The 20,484-nt window shown below is 39.7% G+C and overlaps 1 protein-coding gene across 1 annotated transcript in view; it reads right to left on the bottom strand.

Annotated features, from left to right (window-relative positions):
• Window positions 1–2,047: 2,047 nt before the first annotated feature.
• Window positions 2,048–20,484, bottom strand: part of LOC115209805 (putative elongator complex protein 1) — a 72,579-nt gene continuing 54,142 nt past the window's right edge. Inside the window, exons 28-34 of the mRNA XM_029778356.2 lie at window positions 17,161–17,223; window positions 14,331–14,505; window positions 11,733–11,847; window positions 9,830–9,957; window positions 8,347–8,492; window positions 5,450–5,534; window positions 2,048–2,184 (exon numbers count right to left, since the gene is read on the bottom strand). Coding sequence (XP_029634216.1) covers window positions 2,099–2,184; window positions 5,450–5,534; window positions 8,347–8,492; window positions 9,830–9,957; window positions 11,733–11,847; window positions 14,331–14,505; window positions 17,161–17,223 — 798 coding nt within the window. The 3' untranslated portion in view covers window positions 2,048–2,098. The remainder of the gene's footprint in view (window positions 2,185–5,449; window positions 5,535–8,346; window positions 8,493–9,829; window positions 9,958–11,732; window positions 11,848–14,330; window positions 14,506–17,160; window positions 17,224–20,484) is intronic.

Genomic DNA, 20,484 nt, shown 5'->3' with positions numbered 1-20,484 from the left:
TTGGTTAGTTCGTAGTTTTTAAATCTTTAATTTGATCGCGAATGTTTTAATGTTTTTCACTGTTTACTTTGCTCGTGTATATTTTTGTTATTAGCAAATCCTGTTGGTTTACTTGTAGCTTTTAAATATTTAATTTTCTCCCGAATGTTAATGCACATCCAGCGAACCAGTGGTTTCCTTTCTTTCAAGCCTACGCATGTCTGCGGCTGTCACAGCCCATGTTTCATTGCCGTGTAGCGTAACTGTTCACAAGCATCATACAACCTGCCTTTCACTCTGAGGGAGAGGCCCTTTGTTGTCAGCAGAGGTAGAAGCTCTCTGAACTTTTTTCACCTATTTTTATTCTCACAGCTAAGCTACTAACTTGGTCATCTAGATAGCAGAAGCTATCTACTACATTTAGCTTACCCACCTGGCAGTTAATGAAGTCTATTTTCTGTACATTTTTGGTGTTTATTGTACCTGTCCATCTTCCACACAAAAAGCTATTTTCACTGTTAACCGTCTTCTGATACTGCTGCACCTCTTATGTGTCCATAGCTTACACCAGGTACATTTTGAGTTTCTACCTACACCTTTTCTACAGATCGAGCAGGGCCATCTACCTGAAGGGATTTGTGATTTGTCTGCCTTCCTACTTACTAAGACTTTGGTTTTTGCTAGGTTAACTCTAAGGCCCTTCAATTCTAGACCTTGTTTCCACACATGAAACTTCTGGTAGTGATTCAGCTATAAGAACAAGGTCATTGGCATATAGGAACTCTCAGGGGCAGCCTGTCTTAAATTCCTCTGTTATTGCCTGGAGGACTATGAAGAACAAGAGGGGACTGTGAACTGATTCTTGGTGAACCCCTACTTGTACCCTGAATTCTTTGCTTTATTCGTTGCTGACCCTCACCTTACTGACAGCATCCCTGTACATAGCTTGTACAGTCCTCACCAACCACTCATCTATCCCTAGTTTCCACACTGACCACCAGATAAGAGATTGGGGGGACCCTATCAAAGGCTTTCTCCAGGTCAACAAAAGACAAATACAATGGTCTATCTTTAGCTATGTATTTCTCCTGCAGCTGTAGTTACGGAAATTGGCCATCCTGACCATAGTTCATCTGTGACCTTGAAATGACCAGTCTGAAACCTTGACACCCAAATTTTCACTGTGAAGTTAGATGGGCAGCCATCTTTCAAAACTTCCTTCATCTTGCTACTCCTTTGCCTTGGAAAAAGAACTTCACGACTGCCCATTCTTCAATTTTACCAAAATCCAATGTAGGAGCTGCCATCGTGCATTAAAAGTACAAAAAAGAGAAATATACATTGGTGTCACATAAAAAGCAGTGGTGATGATGCTACCAAAAAATCATTGGTGCTGGTGCCACGCAAAAAGCACCCAGTACGCTCTGTAAAGTGGTTGGCATTAGAAGGGGCATCCTGCAGTACAACCCAAGCCAAAACAGACTATAGAATCTGGTGCAGCCCCTAGCCTTGTCAGCTCCTGTCAAGCCTTCCAACCCATGGGAACTGAGACAAGCCCTGCCCTTATGAGGCATAAGACTCATGGCAGATGTAAGCTGATGGCTTAATAAACATCATCATCATCGTTTAACGTCCACTTTCCATTCTAGCATGGGTTGGACGTATGACTGAGGGCTGGCGAACTAGATGGCTGCACCAAGCTTCAATCTTGATCTGGCAGAGTTTCTACAGCTGGATGCCCTTCCTAATGCCAACCACTCTGAGAGTGTAGTGGGTGCTTTTACTGGCATGGGGCCAGTCAGGTGGTACTGGCAATGACCTCGTTCGAATCTTTTACACATGCCACTGGCGCGGGTGCCAGTAAGGCAATGCTGGTAACGATCCCGCTTGAATGGTGTTTTTTTTGTGCCACCGGCACGGAGGCCAGATAGCCGCTCTGGCAATGATCACGCTCAGATGGTGCTCTTAATACCCTACTAGCACAGGGCTCGAGTGCCAGTAGTGCAACACTGGTAACGATCACGCTCGAATGGTGCCTTACAAATAAAACACAAACAGCTATTAATATATATATATATATATATAGACAGATAAGTTTATTCAATTACTCATGGTGAAATTATTGTTTCTTCTGATTATTACTAATTACATGCAATTTCCATTTAAGACTGCTGTTGAGACTACTCGGTACCATTTGAGAGGGATCTGCAAACAAAAAAGAAACATTATTTTTAGTCTTTCAATGGTTTCAACAATTTTGATTACATTAGTTTTAAATTTTGATACAAGTCCAGCAATTTCATGGGATGGGGAAAGTTGATTACATTGATCCCAGTGCTCAACTGGTTATTATTTTATCAACCCTGAAAAGATGAAAGGCAAAGTCGACCTTGGTGGAATTTGATCTCAGAATGTAAAATAAGAAATGCTGCTAAGTATTTTGTCTGGTACATTAACGATTCTGCCAGCTTGCCACCTAAAGAATTTTGATTATATTAATTGGTTATTGACTAGTTTCAAAGGGTTGATTTTATTGATTCTAATCCTTTGTCAGGTGACTATTTTACTTATCTTTAAGAAGGACATTCAGCTGTAGAAACTAAGCCAAAAACAGATTATGCATGGAACCTGGTGCAGCTCCTGCCTGGCCAGCTCCTGTCAAGCCATCCAACCCTTGCCAACATTGAAAACAGATGTTAAATGATCATAAAAAAGGCAGAAAGTAAAGTCCAGCAGAGGGAATAGGAACACAACTGAAATACAAGCCAAATAGTCCCTAGTTACCCTGGACCCATTTGGGGCTTTTGAAGGTATAGTTAAGTTCTGAATACCTAGTTCTAGAGTTCAAATCCCAGTGTATTTCGTCTAAACTGGAGGGGGAAAATAACCAAGAGTAATCAATTAATAACAACAAAAAAACCTTCCTAACCAAATGGTTCTGGGTTCAGTCCCACTGTGTGGAACCGTAGGCAAGTGTCACCTACTACAATCTCGTGAATAGATTTGATAGACAGAAACTGAAAGAAGCCCATAATGTGTGCGTGCGTTTGTCCTCCATCACTGCTTGACAACCGGTGTTGTTTTGATTATGTCCCCTGTAACTTAGTGGTTCAGCAAAAAAAAAAAAAGGCTGATAGCATAAGTACCAGGCTTACAAAAAAAAATGTACTGGGGTTGAGTCATTCAACTAAAAAAGGGAACAGGAACGTAACTGAAATACATTGGGCATAAGATCATTATCAATTAGCAATCCTCTTCTATGCTGGCATAGATTGAATAGTTTGATAACACTTGAGTCAGAGAACTGTGTTGGGTTCTAGTGTAGGCTTTGGGATGGTTTCTATGGCTGGGTACCATTTCTAATGCAAACCCTTTTATAGAGAGAAAAGTGAATATTATACGTATTGATATATTAATTAAATAGAATAGGAAATATCACAATGTATTTTTCTTCCCTGTACTGATTTTTCAATGCCACAGAGATATTGTTGGAAGTGGATTTCTCAAACAACTATAATGTTGCACAAAGCAGCGTTAAATGAAACAAATTTCGTGTGAAGTCACATTTAATATGTTTGAAATTATTTCGACCTGATAAGACCTTTTGCTGTAGAGATAGTTCTGGGAGAAAATTTTTCCATCTTGATGTGTGAAGATGTTTGTTTTCAAGGCTGTGAATGATGTCATAGGGTCACAAACCACATGCATTGCTACACTGCTCCACTTCATTAACTACAAAAACTCCCATTTACAGTCTGAATGCAAATGAAATTTATTATTAAAAGAGCTTACAAAATGCTTCCTGATGTGAGTAAAATTTGGTGAAGCTGAAGCAGTGTTGAATGAAAAATATCTGTCTAAAGCCATATTTAACATGTTTGAATGCATTTAGATATGGCAGGACCTTTCATTGTTGAAATTAGTCCCAGGGGAAGAATGTTCTCTCACCCAGGACTACCTCTGCAGTGAATGGTTTTATCATGTCTGAATACACATGAATATATCAAATATGACTTTATATGAACTATGCATTTCCATGTGAAAGGATGTGTGGCCCAGTGGGAAGCACTTGGATCTTCAGCACAAAGTCACAGGTTTGATTTCTGGTCTGGGAGACAAGCTGTGTTCTTGGGCTTCCCACTGCACCCCCAGTACATTTCAGTCAAAAATTAGTATTAAAATGAGGTAACTACAACCAAATCAACAACTCATGAGAAAGCATGGTTCAATCCTGCTGCATGGCACCTTGGGTAAGTGTCTTCTACTATAGCACTGACCTGACCAAAAGCTGTGAGAGGAGAATGGATTTAATAGGAAAAATCTGGAAAACCTGTCATGTGAGTGTGTTCATGGGTACCTTGTCCTGACATCATGCGATGATTACAAATGAGCATCCTCATTATCTGTTCTGGCTTTCTGTGAGAAATGTCTGGCCATGAGGAAATATTAGCTTGCTTGGAAACAGATGATTAGTGGCAACACAAAGGACATCTGGCCATTGAAAATCTGACTGAACAAATTCTATCTTACCCATGCAAACATGGAAAAGGGAATGTTAGATGAAATTCACTCGCATTTTTAATGAAAATACAGACAAATTTTTATATATAAAATTGAAGTTGTGTGTGTGAGACTCTGTCTCCTCCGATTTAGATTCCTAACTACTCCCACATTTTGCAGTGCAGTTTAACCAAAAGCGGGTATCTTATAGTCGTCATTCATATCAAGCCCTTCTGGGTATTAGCGCGCATCTACGATGAGTCTAGAATTAAAAAAAAAAATTACCACCATTTTTCTGCATTTTTAATGATTTTTGCTTGGGTTATATAAGGGAAGTAACTCTCTAAAAATGCTTATATAGTTATTTCCCTTACAAACCCGAGCAACGCCGGGTGATACTGCTAGTCTTATATAATATACAACTGATATATGTTCCACTGTGGAGGCTCAATGGCCCAGTGGTTAGGGCAACGGACTCATGGTTTCGATTGCCAGACTGAGCGTTGTGTTTATTGAGCGATTTGAATTGCAGTCATGGTTTCTATGCTGATATGGGTTGAACGGTTTGAATTGCAGTCATGGGTGATGCTAGTGTCACTTAATGGGCACCCATGCCAGTGGCACATAAAAGCAGCTGTGCCGGTGGTAGAATGTAAAAAGCACTCATTACACACATGGAGTGGTTGGCATTAGGAAGGGTATCCAGCCACAGAAACCATGCCAAATCAGACTGGAACCTGGTGCAGCTCTCTGGCTTACCAGTTCCAGTCAACCCATCTAACCCATGCCAACATGGAAAGCAGATGTTAAATGATGATGATGATATGGTCCACTGACACACCTTGAAAGGTCAGTAAGTATAAATACGAACTAACATGTTCTACTCATGCAAGCTTCGACAGCAGACATAAAATGATGATGTATAATTACACACACACATGCATGCTTGATGATATAATAAATTAGTTACCAGGTTCTGCATCGCTGTTGAGGTTTTGGCCCTGTTGAACAGCTGCAGCAATAACATTGGCTGTTAGACTGGGTCCCAATGAAAGCTGGAATAAAACAAAGTATATATTTTATAATAACAGAGACAGAATGGATCCAACAAAATCAGAAAATTAAATGACCAGTCTAAATATCTGTAAACAATAATAGATATATCAAAATCAAATTAAGTCACAATCAAATGGAAATTGTAGTTATGGCCATTACCAGTGCAAGTGGCACGCGATAAACATCTTTTTTTCATGTGTAGGTCGCTGCCAGAGCCACCCGACTAGCTCCTGTGCTGGTGGCACATAAAAAGCACCATCTGAACATGGCTGATGCCAGTGCCACCTGACTGGTTCCCGTGCCGGTGGCACGTAAAAAGCACCCGCTACACTCTTGGAGTGGTTGGCATTAGGAAGGGCATCCAGCTGCAGGAACACTGCCAGATCAGATTGGGGCCTGGTGCGGCCTCTTGGCTTGCCAGTCTCCAGTCAAACCATGCAACTCATGCCAGTTTGGAAAATGGATGTTAAACGATTATAATGACGATGATATATATAAGAGAAATAAACTGAAAGGTATAATGAATAAATACTCTAATTGGTCAAAACAACTTTATAACATTCCTATATAATCATAAATCAAATATAAATACATATCAAAACACCAGGGCAACCAATGGTAAAACCCAATAGTATAAAATATTCAATTTTATATGAATAAAAGGTGATAAAACCTTAAAGGGTAATATGGGTCAAGTCGAATGAAGAAAAATACATGGATTAAATTAATGTACAATGAAAGTGACTAAAAATATAAGGGAAACCTGACTGGCCCCATGCCGGTGGCAAGTAAAAAGTATCCACTACACTCTTGGAGTGGTTGGTGTTAGGAAGGGTATCCAGCTGTAGAAACCTTGCTAAATCAGATTGGTGCCTGGTGCAACCTCCTGGCTTGCCAGTACTCAGTCAAACCGTCCAACCCATGCCAGCATGGAAAGTGGGTGCTAAACGATGATGATGGTGATGTTTATTTAAACCACTTGTTCAAAGACAGAACAGTGATATTTAATTGAGGATATTAGCAGCTCTACATATGATGACCTCTCTGGAACTACTAACCTGGGACAACCCCGGCCTCATCAAACAAGTGCACAGAGCAAGCAAGCCAGCATATTAGTGGCCATGTCAGTAAAGAAGCTAAGAACTAATAAAAGAAAAACTGTTTCTTACTATGCTGCCAATACTGTGAATTTAGAATTAGTAAAACAGGTCCCAGTAACATAAAAGCCAATGTAAGACTCGATTCAACTGCATCCTTCACAATACAGTTCTATGTTTAAGAGATGAGGAATTATGTACATTATTTACATTTGACAGATATTTGTCCTCATCTTGTTTGTTGTTGATACGTTTCGGCTGATATACCCTTCAGCCTTCATCAGGTGTCTTGGGGAAATTTCGAACCCGGGTTCTCATTCCTAAGGTATTTTTTGATGTTGTTGTTATTATTATTATACAGGTCACTGCTTGGAATTGAACTCGGAATCTTGGGGTTAGTAGCCCACACTCTTAATCACTGTACCCACGGGCATATGGCGTAGTGGTTAAGAGTATGGGCTACTAACCCGAAGATTCCAAGTTCAATTCCAAGCAGTGACCTGAACGTTGTCGTCGAAAAATACCTTAGGAATGAGAACCCAGGTTCGAAATTTCCCCAAGACACCTGATAAAGGTTGGAGGGTATATCAGCTGAAACATTGTGTTAACAAGATGAAAACAAATACCTGTCAAATGTATATATCCTTCACTTCCAAAAAAAACTGGCATCACTGTCATCATCATCAGCACATAAAAAGCACCATCTGAATGTGGCCGATGCCTGTTCCCCTTGACTGACTCCTGTGCCAGTGGTACGTAAAAAGTACTATCCGAACTGGCGATTGATGCCAGGCCCGTCTGACTGGCTCTTGTGCCGGTGGCATGTAAAAAGCACCCACTATACTCTCGGAGTGGTTGGCGTTATGAAGGGCATCCAGTTGTGGGAGCATTGCCAGATGAAATTGGAGCCTGGTGCAGCCTTCTGGCTTGCCAGTCCCCAGACAAACCATCCAACCTATCCCAGCATGGAAAACGGAGGTTAAACCATGATGATGATTGGATCACACACAATTCACTGAGGCCAGATTTTCCACAGCCAGGTGCCATTCCTGTTGCCAACCCTCATATGTTCCCAAAGAAAGGAAATATTTCTCCATAGCTAGACATGTTTACACAGAAGATAGAAAATTAACAAAACCATTTTCTATGATGGTGAAGCTGATTTACAACGGTCACGTGCTGTCAATTCAAGGAGAATCAAACACACCCACCCACACATGTAGAGATATACCTATATTGATGGGCTTTTGTGGGGCTTTGGTCACCTGCAAGGTTTTGCTCAACCCAAGGTTATAATAGAAAATATTTGCTCAAGGCGCAACACAGCAAGAATGAACCCAAAACCATCATCATCATCATCATCGTTTAACGTCCGCTTTCCATGCTAGCATGGGTTGGACAGTTTGACCTGGGTCTGGGAAGCTAGGAGGCTGCACCAGGCCCAGTCAGATCTGGCTGTGTTTCTACAGCTGGATGCCCTTCCTAACACCAACCACTCCGTGAGTGTAGTGGGTGCTTTTTACGTGCCAGGCGAGGCTGGCAACGGCCACGATCGGTTGGTGGTTTTTACGTGCCACCAGCATGGAGGCCAGTTGAGGTGGCGCTGGCAATGGCCACGTTTGGATGGTTCTTTTACGTGCCACCGGCACTGGTATCACAGTAGTTGGAAAGCAAACTACTTGACCACTGATGTAAAAAAAAACTTTTACACTACCTGTTGTTTCTCACCACTTGGTTTACGTAAAGTTGGTAGATTTTTCTCAATATGCTTCAGGAAATTGTCATAAAATTCCTGCAGTTGTTCAGCTTTACTTTCAAAGTCAAACTGAACCAGCACAAGCAGCAGAGAATGGGTGTCAGCTACAGAAAGTAAAATAAAATAGGTTACGTATGACCTTTCTCAAATACAATAGACTAAAAAGAATTTTTTGTACAAGTCGACTGACCGAGAAAAGTTCAGTTGGTGATAATCTACTTAACCCATTTCTAACCATTTTTCTGTTAAGATACTTTGTGTTTCTTTCAATTAATTTTAAGTGTAACGAAGAATTTAGTAAAATAACTTAGTTATCATTAAGCTAGTGTTAGGAACATAAATTGTGACTAAGACTTGGTGGAAGATTTTAATTCAAAACTTATGAAAACAAGATATTTCTACAACAGAGCTAGAAGCGGTTTTAGTCGGGTTGGTATCAAAAGGGTTAAGAATTGTTCCTCTATCATATATTTTAACCCTTTTGTTACCATATTTATGTTGAGTTACTCTGTGTTTCTTTCAATTAACTTTAAATCTAACAAAGAATTTAGTAAAATGACTTAGCATTAAGTTAGTGTTAGGAACATAAGGTTTGGAGGAAGATTTTAATTCAGAACTTATGAAAACAAGACATTTGTACCACAGAACCAGAGGCAGTTTCAGCTGGGCTAGTGTCAAAAGGGTTAAACCAGCTTCCCCCCTTACCCCAAATTGCTTTTGACACTTTTAAAACCTGTTTGGAGCTCAGCCCAAATCAAATTCAAACATAGTTGATTTCTGTGTGTGCAAATATGTGTCTGAGAGAGAGAGAGAGATGAGAGAAGGAAAGAAGACAGAAAAAGAAAGGAAGAAAGAAGAAAAAGGGAAGAAGGAAAGAAGAAGAGCAACAAGCTAAGTAGAGTTTCCAGTTTAGGGCTACATCAGTTTCTTATTTCTTTATTGCCCATAAGGGGCTAAACATAGAGGGGACAAAGGGATTAAGTCAATTACATCAACCCCAGTGTGTAACTAGTACTTAACTTATCGACCCCAAAAGGATGAAAGGCAAAGTTGACCTCAGCAGAATTTGAACTCAGAACATAAAGACAGACAAAATACTGACAAGCATCAGTTTCCTGTAACTGTACTTAAAAACTGCACATCTTTACACTGCTGCAATCTGAGTCAACAAAGGAACTTGTCTGTGTATAATGGCTTGACCTTGGAAAAGTAGCAGCCAAATTGCTTCAAATCATATGTTACTGTCTTAAGGAAGGAAGCACAGATTAAACAACCAAGCTCTAGATATATAAAAAGGATAGCCTGACCTTTGCTAGAATACCCTTATCTATAGGTCAACTCAATGAAAGATACTTGGAACTGTTGCTTCTACTACTTGGTAGCAACAATTGGTTGAGTAATGACAGTTCTGCATTCAAGAAAACAATAAGTAAAGATTTACCTCGCAGCGTATCCACTTGTTTGATAATTTTACTCAATTCCTCAACTAATGCAAATTCTTCGAAAAGGCTTCCTTCTTTTAGACTCCATTTCTTCTTTTCCATTTTCCGACGATTTCTGGAGGATCTTCTACAATTACAAGGAAAGGAAAACAATTACAGCACCGGATGTCTTTGAGAAGAATTTAGTTCAGAGACAGACTGGTTGGGGTTGGCAATGTTCTCATCATTATCAAAACTTCAATATCCATTTTTCCATGTTTGCACGAGTCAGATGGAATTTGTTGAGGCTGATTTTCGGTGGCTAGCTGCCCTTCCTGTCACCAACACCCACCAGTTTCCAAGAAAGGTAATATTTCCCCATGGCCATATATGTTTTCCACAGAAAACAGGAAATAAACCACCTCACTTGTATGATGGTGACGTTCACTTACAACTGTCACATGATGTTACAGTAAGGGTACATACAAAAATACACAGACATATGAGAAAATTGTTAAGCCAAGTGAAATCATAGTTGTGGCCAAAACCAATATCACATGACTGGCACTCATATTGGTGGCATATAAAAAAGCACCCTTGGAACTTGGTGCAGCTCTCCATCTTACCAGTTTCAGTCAAACTGTCTAACCCATGCCAACATGGAAAATGGACACGAAATGATGAATGAATGAAAAATGATATTACATGTTTTTTTTCAGTTTCTATCAACCAAATCCATCACAAGGCCTTGGTGAGCCCCAGTAGACAGTAGAAGACTCTTGCCCAAGGTACCAAACAGTGGAATTCTTACCATGGAGTACTGGTTTTAGTCTTTATGACTTTTTCAACTTAAAGTAAAGCATGAAAAACAATTAAATTGTGGAAAAATGAAATGAAATGGTTTTTAAAAATATTTCCATAGTTTTCAAATGCAAGGAACATTTTCCTTTTTTCTGTCTGTCTTTGTTTCTCTTTTTCACTCTTGTGGGTTCTAGGTAGTTAGCAGCAGCTAACTACTTTGTATATATATTTTGTATATATATATATATATATATATATATATATACAAAATTAAGAGGAATGACCACTAAAGTGGACACCTAATATGCTAAACAGAGACGTCAAATCTATGACAATTTGACATCTATGTTTAGCATATTAGGTGTCCACTTTAGTGGTATTCCTCTTAATTTTGTATGTGACACAATTTTTATCTTCAGATTTTTAAAATATGCTAAGCCACTAGTTTTAATTGATTAATATCAATTTCTAACCTTATTATATATATATATATCACCATGACCGACCAGACTATCAGATGCTGCTACACATCGCTGGTCACAATGGCTTCGCATTGTTTTAGTCTTCAAATGACGCCACCCCACTGGCTAAGCGAGCAGGCCAACAGAAGAAAGAGTGAGAGAAAGTTGTGGCGAAGAGTACAACAGGGATCGCCACCACCCCCTGCCAGAGCCTCATGGAGCTTTAGGTGTTTTCGCTCAATAAACACTCACAACGCCCGGTCTGGAAATCAAAACCGTGATCCTACAACCACAAGTCCACTGCCCTAACCACTATATATATATACACACACAAAACATGATGATATCTTGCCCCATTTGGAAACAAATATTTGTAGTGCATCTGGTTGTAGGAAACTTTGTCCCAATGTATTTTCCTCTGAATGATGCAAGCACGGAAAAATAGATGCTGAAATGATGACAGTGGTGATAGTGATGATGATGATTAAAAGAGCAAGAGGCAAAGTTAACTCTGGAAGAATTTGGACACCAAATGCATTGAGTGGAAACAAATAGTTTGAGGCATTCTGAGGTTCTAATGATTCTGCCAACTCACAACACATTATGTAATGAGCAAGATAAATATAAAATAATTAGTAGAATGAAATTACACATTACATACCCTGTAGATCGACTGAGCATTGATGTTCTGTTACTTGTCACTGAAACGACACTGTCTCCAGCAATACTGCTGGATTCAGAATATAAGTCGGCATTGGTTATTAAACCTTCATCTTCTGAAAGTAGAAGTGAACAAATATTTATCAGTAGAAGCCAGGTACGTACCGTCAGTAATTACTCAGCATAGGCAGTTGGTGACATATATGTAGTAAAACACACGAAAAATAAGCAAAACACAGCCATGTGACTGAGTTGAGGGCAGATTTACTTCTGCCTTTATAGCATGTAAAGAAACCAGTGGTGTAGGAATGTATGCAGCACGTGTACTACAGCAGTACTCTGTGTAGCTTAAATACCAAGATTGAAAGGCAGGAGTGAATTATGCCTATCTAATCTACAAAAAATTAAAATATTTTGCATTTTATGAGTTAGTAATCAGTGTAACCTTCATAATTTTATTGAATTTGGTGCATATTTTGCCATAGAAGGAAAATGTTGCTATCGATCTATTTCATTCAGGGTAGGCACTGCCCACTTTGCCAGGTGGCACGTCCTGGGTTGAAGTCTTACATACATAACTATAGGCAACTGTTTGAAATTCCTAGGACTCTGGTCAAAATTGGTACTGAACTTGGGCGAAGCAACAACAACAACAACAGAGATCAGGGATTATATAGTCAGTGACTTAAGCTTTCTCAATCAGAAGCATGTATCAACAGGTAAACAATCAGCTATATTGATCTCCCATCAGAAAATCTAAGAGCATATTGAACAGGGGTAATGTAGTATTAAGGTTCTTGCGTAAGTTGTAAAGAGCAAGCATGGCTATGTGATTTCAGGTTCAGTTCCACAGTGTGGCAAGCAAAGCAAGGGTCTTCTGCCATAGCCCTAGGCTAACCAAAGCCTTGTGAGTGGATTTGATAGACAGGAACAGAATGAAGCTTACCATGTATGCATGTGTGTGTCTCTCTCTTTGCCTTTACATCATATGATGATTATAAATAAGCAACACTGTCATAACAAACAGAGTCATTTTTTTCCAAATGTCCTTGGAAACATGTTTAGCCATAGAGAATTATTACCTTGCTTGTAAAGAGGTATGGTGACAGGAAAAGCATCTGGGGGTAGAAAGTCTGCTTCAAAGAATTCTAACTAATCCATGCAAACATAGGAAAGTGGATGTTAAAATGATAATAATGATGATGACAGTCTATGTTCAATCCTACAGAATTGATCATTGCCAGCGCCACCTGACTGACTCCCAGGCTAGTGGCACGTAAAAGCTACAATTCGATGGTTGATGCCAGTGCCGGCTGACTGGTCCCGTGCAGGTGACACATAAAAATCACTATTCAAGTGTGGTCAATGCCAGTACCACCTGACTGGCCCTCGTGCTGGTGGCATGTAATAAGCACCCACTACACTCTCAGAGTCGTTGGCATTAGGAAAGGCATCCAGCTGTAGAAACTTTGCCAGATCGGACTGAAGCCTGGTGCAGCCTTCTGGCTTGCCAGTCCTCAGTCAAACCATCCAACTCATGCCAGCATGGATAGTGGACATTAAACGACGATGGTGATGATGACTTGAGCTATACTGGTAATTTTCATATATATCAGCCATGAACTGGAAATTTGGCAATTTTCTTTCATTAGACTATATTGATAAAAAACTAAAATTTATCTCCCTTGTTGTAAAACTCTTTAGCACAGCTGAACCTTTTGGTTTTATTAGCTTTTGAAACCATTTGCTTCTTTTCTCACAATTCTTCATTTATATTTCAAAACCTTTCAATACTGTTCTTATGCAATATGACAGCATAACTACAAAATTTGCAAACTCCCTAACTGTTGGAAATTCATGATGAATCTGTCTGAAACCATCCTTAGTGTTTACAATATCTGGTAATTATTCAGTTTGGTTAGATTAAAAAGTAAATAAAAATTAAGGGGGAGATAAGGAGTGAAAGAAAAAAAGCAAAAGGATAAATCAATCTTAGAGGAATCGTGGACTATCATTCAATTATTCTTCAGTGATTAGCATGGCATTGACTAATTATGAATGTGTACACCTGTGAAAATTGTAATTAACCATGTCACCTTACTACACGTGGTGACGTTACTGATGGGAAGTTATGCCACTGCAAGCATTGTAAAAGGAGCAAATCTATTCATTATCGTTCACTTTTGGAGAGAAGTCACATTTTGCCAGTGTTTATGTTGTGTAAACAGTAAGTTGACTTATCTCCCCCTTAATTTTTATTTACTTTTTTAATCTTAAACAAACTTAGCAAATTACCGGATTTCTTGCTTCAAGAAATTTAAATTAAAACCTGGGGGTTATTGGGCAAAATTCATGGACAGTAACTTTTGAAGAAAATGGGTGAGTTGATTCCATCAATTCCAGTATTTGACCGATATTTTATTCAATTAATCCCCAAAAGATGAAAGTCAAAGTTGATCTCAATAGGGATTTGAATTTGGAACATAAAGGGCTGGAAGAAATGCTGCTAAGCATTTCGTCCAACGTGCTAACGATTCCACCGGTTTGCTACTCATTCTACAGACAATTAAACATTTATAATTACTATGTGAACCCTTACCGTATAAATCAAGTTTAGCCTTTTGTTTTTCCTCTCTCACCAAAACCAACCGTTTCATATGACGTTTAAAGTCAGTAAACATGCTTTCTAAAGAATCCATTTCATTCTGGTAGGCAGTGAGAATAGCTTCTTTCAAATTAGTCTCGATAAAATCTTGTCTTTTATATTTGTACATCTAAAACAGAGAAATATTAGGACATAAACATCACATCAAGAATTCACATTCAGACTACCCAGCATGCAACACATTGCTACATTAGGAATTCTCATTCAGTCTACCCAGCATGCAACAGATTGCTACATTAAGAATTCACATTCAGTCTATACAGCATGCAACAGATTGCTACATTAAGAATTCACATTCAGTCTACCCAGCATGTAACAGAATGCTACATTAGGAATTCTCATTCAGTCTACCCAGCATGCAACAGATTGCTACATTAAGAATTCACATTCAGTCTACCCAGCATGCAACAGATTGCTACGTTAAGAATTCTCATTCAGTCTACCCAGCATGCAACAGTTTGCTACATTAAGAATTCACATTCAGTCTACCCAGCATGCAACAGATTGCTACATTAAGAATTCACATTCAGTCTACCCAGCATGCAACAGATTGCTACATTAAGAATTCACATTCAGTCTACCCAGCATGCAACAGATTGCAACATTAAGAATTCTCATTCAGTCTACCCAGCATGCAACAGTTTGCTACATTAAGAATTCACATTCAGTCTACCCAGCATGCAACAGATTGCTACATTAAGAATTCTCATTCAGTTTACTACCCAGCATGCAACAGATTATTACATTAAGAATTCACATTCAGTCTACCCAGCATGCAACAGATTGCTAAATTAAGAATTCTCATTCATTGTACCCAGCATGCAACAGTTTGCTACATTAAGAATTCACATTCAGTCTACCCAGCATGTAATAAATTGCTACATTAAGAATTCACATTCAGTCTACCCAGCATGCAACAGATTGCTACATTAAGAATTCACAGTCTACCCAGCATGCAGCAGATTGCTCCATTAAGAATTCACATTCAGTCTACCCAGCATGCAACAGATTGCTACATTAAGAATTCTCATTCAGTCTACCCAGCATGCAAAAGATTGCTACATTAAGAATTCTCATTCAGTCTACCCAGCATGCAACAGATTGCTACATTACGAATTCACATTCAGTCTACCCAGCATGCAAAAGATTGCTACATTAAGAATTCTCATTCAGTCTACTCAGCATGCAACAGATTGCTACATTAAGAATTCTCATTCAGTTTACTACCCAGCATGCAACATATTGCTACATTAAGAATTCTCATTCAGTCTACCCAGCATGCAACAGTTTGCTACATTAAGAATTCACATTCAGTCTACCCAACATGCAAAAGATTGCTACATTAAGAATTCACATTCAGTCTACCCAGCATGCAACAAATTGCTACATTAAGAATTCACATTCAGTCTACCCAGCATGCAACAGATTGCTACATTAAGAATTCACATTCAGTCTACCCAGCATGCAACAGATTGCTCCATTAAGAATTCTCATTCAGTCTACCCAGCATGCAACTTATTGCTACATTAAGCATTCACATTCAGTCTACCCAGCATGCAACAGATTGCTCCATTAAGAATTCACATTCAGTCTACCCAGCATGCAACAGGCTTCACTTCTGGCATAAAGAAAGAGAGGTCTCCAAGATACTTAGCACTAAAAACTGGAATGAACTGCAGCACATTTTTGCTTATTTAACAAGAGAGCTCTTAGAAGAAGCAGACAACGATAATGTCATCATCATCTAATGTCTGTTTTCCATGTTAACATGGGTTGGATGGTTTGACAGGAGCTGGCAAGCCAGAGAACTGCACTGGGCTCTGTTGTCTGGTTCCTATGGCTGGATGTCATTCCTAATGCCAATCACTCACTGGATGCTATTCACATGGCACCAGCACTAACAGGGTCACCAAGCAACTTGCAAGACAAAGACAAAATGCTGTTAAAAAATTCTTGGTTTCAACAAAGTCTTTCAGTAAGAATAATGTACATACCCATGTGTGTATATGTGTGTCTGTGTATTTGTTTTACAGTTTCCTTGTTTGACATCTTGTGACGGCTGTAAATGAGTATCACTGTCAGGCAAGCAGTGTCTATTGTTTCCAATCATCTGTGGAAAGATGTCTGGGCATGGGAAACTATAATTACCTTACTTGGAAACAGGTGAGGGTTAGGAACAGGAAGAACATCCAACCAAACAAAATTTGTCCTCTTTATGCAAGTATGGGAAAATGGATGCTTCATATGTATATATCATCATCATTATCCAGTGTTTTAAATCTGGGTTATGTCCCCATTAACAAGGGTGGCCAGATCTACCTCAATGCCATAGCAACTGAGGTAGGCAGGTGCAGCTCACCCCAACCTTTGGGTTGGCTGGTGTCCATTCTCCCTTGTTATCATGAGGCTTTTTTGGAGATGGATTTTCTACGGAGAACATGCCCTTGCTTATCCCCAACCTCAGTTTCTAGACATGAGTTGTCTCGAGATCAAGGTCTCTACCACGATTTTTAAGAAATGTGGTGGAAAACTAGCCCAGGAAGTCAGGACACTACTCCCTGAGACCCATTTCGGAGATGTTACAAAAGTATGTGTTCACATGCTTCAGTTCTGTATATGTGTATACATTTACTCTTTTACTAATATTTATCAAAGCTCTCTCCCACTGTTTTGATGCACTATTTTCTGTAATTAATAAAACTGTCTACATATTTGATGATACAGGTATGCTATAAATAAAATATTAAAAATAGTTGTCTCTCACCAATCGAAGGGATTCTGTCCACAAAGAGCCCTCTATCAAAGTCACAATTGCTTCTTCTACATCCTAAAAAAATAGAAAATAAAGCCATATAATGACATGTTTGCAACAAGACATGGTTGTTTCATAGAAATAAATTTATTTTCCAGATATTTAAAAAAAAAAAAGGAACTGCTGAAGGAACACCAAAATAAGGTTCACAGTGAAGGTGTGGTTGTCTGGTGGAGAAGTTTCTGTGCTAATCATATGATTTCAGGTTCAGTTCCACTGCATGGGACCTTGGGCAAGTGTCTTCTATTATAACCCAGGCTGACCAATCGCCGGTGAGTGGATTTGGTAGATAGAAACCAAAAGTAGCCTGTCGTGTGTGTAAATGAATATATATATATATATATATATTATATATCAAGGGTTGAACAGAAATATATTACATATATCATCATCATTATTTAATGTCTCTTGTCCATGCTGACATAGATAGTTTGACTGGGCTGGGAAGCTGAAAGGCTGCACCAGACTCCAGTTTGATTTGGCATGGTTTTCTATGGCTGGATGTGCTTCCTAATGCCAACCACTCCAAGAGTGTAATGGGTGCTTTTACTTGCCACTGGTACAGGTGCCAATTTGCATGACACCAGTATCAGCCACAACTGCAATTTTGCTCGGCTTGATGGGTCTTCTTCTCAAGCATGACATAATGCCGAAGGTCTTAATCATTGCTGTTGCCTGAACGTGGCCATTGCCAGCGCTGCCCCGACTGGCTTCCGTGCCGGTGGCATGTAAAAAGCACCATCCAATCGTGGCCGTTTGCCAGCCTTGTCTGGCACCTGTACCGGTGGCATGTAAAAAGCACCCACTACACTCATGGAGTGGTTGGCGTTAGGAAGGGCATCTAGCCGTAGAAACATTGCCAGATCAGACTGGGCCTGGTGCAGCCTTCTGGCTTCCCAGACCCCAGTTGCACCGTCCAACCCATGCCAGCATGGAAAGCGGACGCTAAACGATGATGATGATGATGATATATATATATATATTATAATAATAATAGTAGTAGTAGTAGTAGTAGTAGTAGGGAATGTAATTCCAAAACTTACAGGCAAAAATTCAATTGAACAATTTTAAATCAAATTTCACAATATATATAACATATGTATATAACTGTATTAAACAATTCAATAAAGAAAGATGTTATTCACACCATATAGAAAACATATACAATATTAAAAAAAAAAACTTATTCTAAAAATCAATAAAGTACAATAAATAGTAAATAGTACTGTTATTTACTATTTATTATATTTTATTGATTTTTAGAATAATGTTTTTTTTTTAGTAAATGCTTTCTGTATGGAGTGAATGACATCTTTCTTTATTGAATTTTTTAATACAAGTATTTCTCTAAATTTCATATATATATATTTGTCATTGCCTCACGGAGGCAATGACAAATGATTGAGACCTTTGATAATATGCTGTGCTTGAGAAGACCCATCAAGCCAAATGAAATCATAATTGTAGCAGATACTGATGTCACACAACTGGCACCTGTGCTGGTGGCATGTAAAAGAACCTATTACACTCTTGAAGTGGTTGGTGTTAGGAAGGGCATCCAGCTGTAGAGAACCATGCCAAATCAGACTGGAGTCTGGTGCAGCTTTCCAGAGTGCCAGCCCAGTCAAACTGTCCAACCCGTGCCAACATGGACAACAGATGTTAAATGATGATGATGATGCGTACTTTTCCATGGACAGAATTTGTTTAGGTGGATTTTTAATGATTGGATCTTGAAATTCTAACCAAGGCTTCCGCGCTTCTGGACTGGCGATCCCTGATGACGTTGTCCTCAGTTGATGAACTATGGTCGTCCCTCAAAGCATATGTAATCTGGTTGACTGACCAAGCAGTTCCCGTTGGGCTTCCCAAGAAGAAGAAACACAAGCCCTGGGTGACAAAGAAGGTTAAACGAGAACTTCGACTCAGAGATATTGTTTGGGCTGAATTCAAAAATCTAGATTCGACTGCAGCTTTTTTGAGGTGTACAAAACTCAACAAGACCGAGCAGTGAAAATTGAAAAGGAAGAACGCTTCAGATATGAATACAGAATTGCGGCAAACGCCAGTCACAATCCAAAAACCTTCTTTGTCCATGTCCAACGGAATTCCCGCTTGAACAACCAAATTGCAACGTTGGTAGACTCAACAGGCATATCGATTGAGGACCCTTATCAACAGAGTCAATTATTTGCCGAGGCTTTTCCAACTATTTTCAAACAAGATGATGGTCGTGAACCCCCTCCATTTGATAGATCGGTACCTCCAATGCTTCGATTGGTCATCACGCGGGACAAAGTCGAATGCGTTATTCAAGGCCTCGATGTCAACAAGGGTCACGGCCCTGACGGCATACACCCATGGGTTATCAAAGAGTTGGCTCCGGTCATCTGCGAGCTTTTAACACGTCTATTCAATATGTCATTGGCAACGGGTGTTATACCTGCGGACTGGAGAACGGCGATAATCTGCCCAATTTTCAAGAAAGGGAGCCGCGAAAACCCGCTTAACTAGACCAGTTTCCCTTACTTCAATAATCAGCAAGATGTTCGAAACCATCCTTAAGAAAAGTATGATGCTCCACCTCCAAAACAGCCTCTATCTCTGATTCCCAACACGGCTTCGTGCCAAAGAGATCATGCTTGACCAACTTACTGGTAATGGAAGAATTGGTGACGCACATAATCGATGATGGTGATGCTGTTGACATCGTTTTATTGGACTTTGCCAAAGCTTTTGACTCAGTAAACCACCGCCTATTACTTGTCATGCTTCAAGCATATAGTTTCATCCGGATATTGTACAATGAGTTGGTGCCTTCCTCTCAGATCGCTCCTTCAAAGTCCAAGTTAATGGTTCGCTGTCCGACGTCTCCAGTGCTAGCAGTGGCGTGCCTCAAGGTTCAGTGCTTGGGCCCTTATTGTTTTTAGTCTTCATAAATGACTTGCCCGACGACCTCATGCAACACACCCTTCTATTTGCCGACGATGTCAAACTGGTCGCTCCTTGCGGTGATATAGAGGATCTTCGTCGATGCCTCCAACAAATTTGGAGATGGTCTAACGAATGGGACCTGTGTCTAAACGTGTCAAAGTGCTGTCATCTGCCTGTTGGCTCTCCTCTTGCAACTCAACTTGATTTCGAGCCGGGTCGTCTGCTGCTGGAGAGGACCGACCAGGTAAAGGACCTGGGTATCTTGGTGGATTCCTCCTTTTCGCCTTCTACCTAGTGCGTCCATGCTGCCAACAAAGCACATGGAGTTCTGTTCTTGATTCG

Source organism: Octopus sinensis, linkage group LG3, assembly GCF_006345805.1.
Source record: "Octopus sinensis linkage group LG3, ASM634580v1, whole genome shotgun sequence".
Lineage (NCBI taxonomy): Eukaryota > Metazoa > Mollusca > Cephalopoda > Octopoda > Octopodidae > Octopus > Octopus sinensis.
Note: the sequence above shows the minus strand (reverse complement) of the source record. Positions and strands in the feature narration are given on the sequence as shown.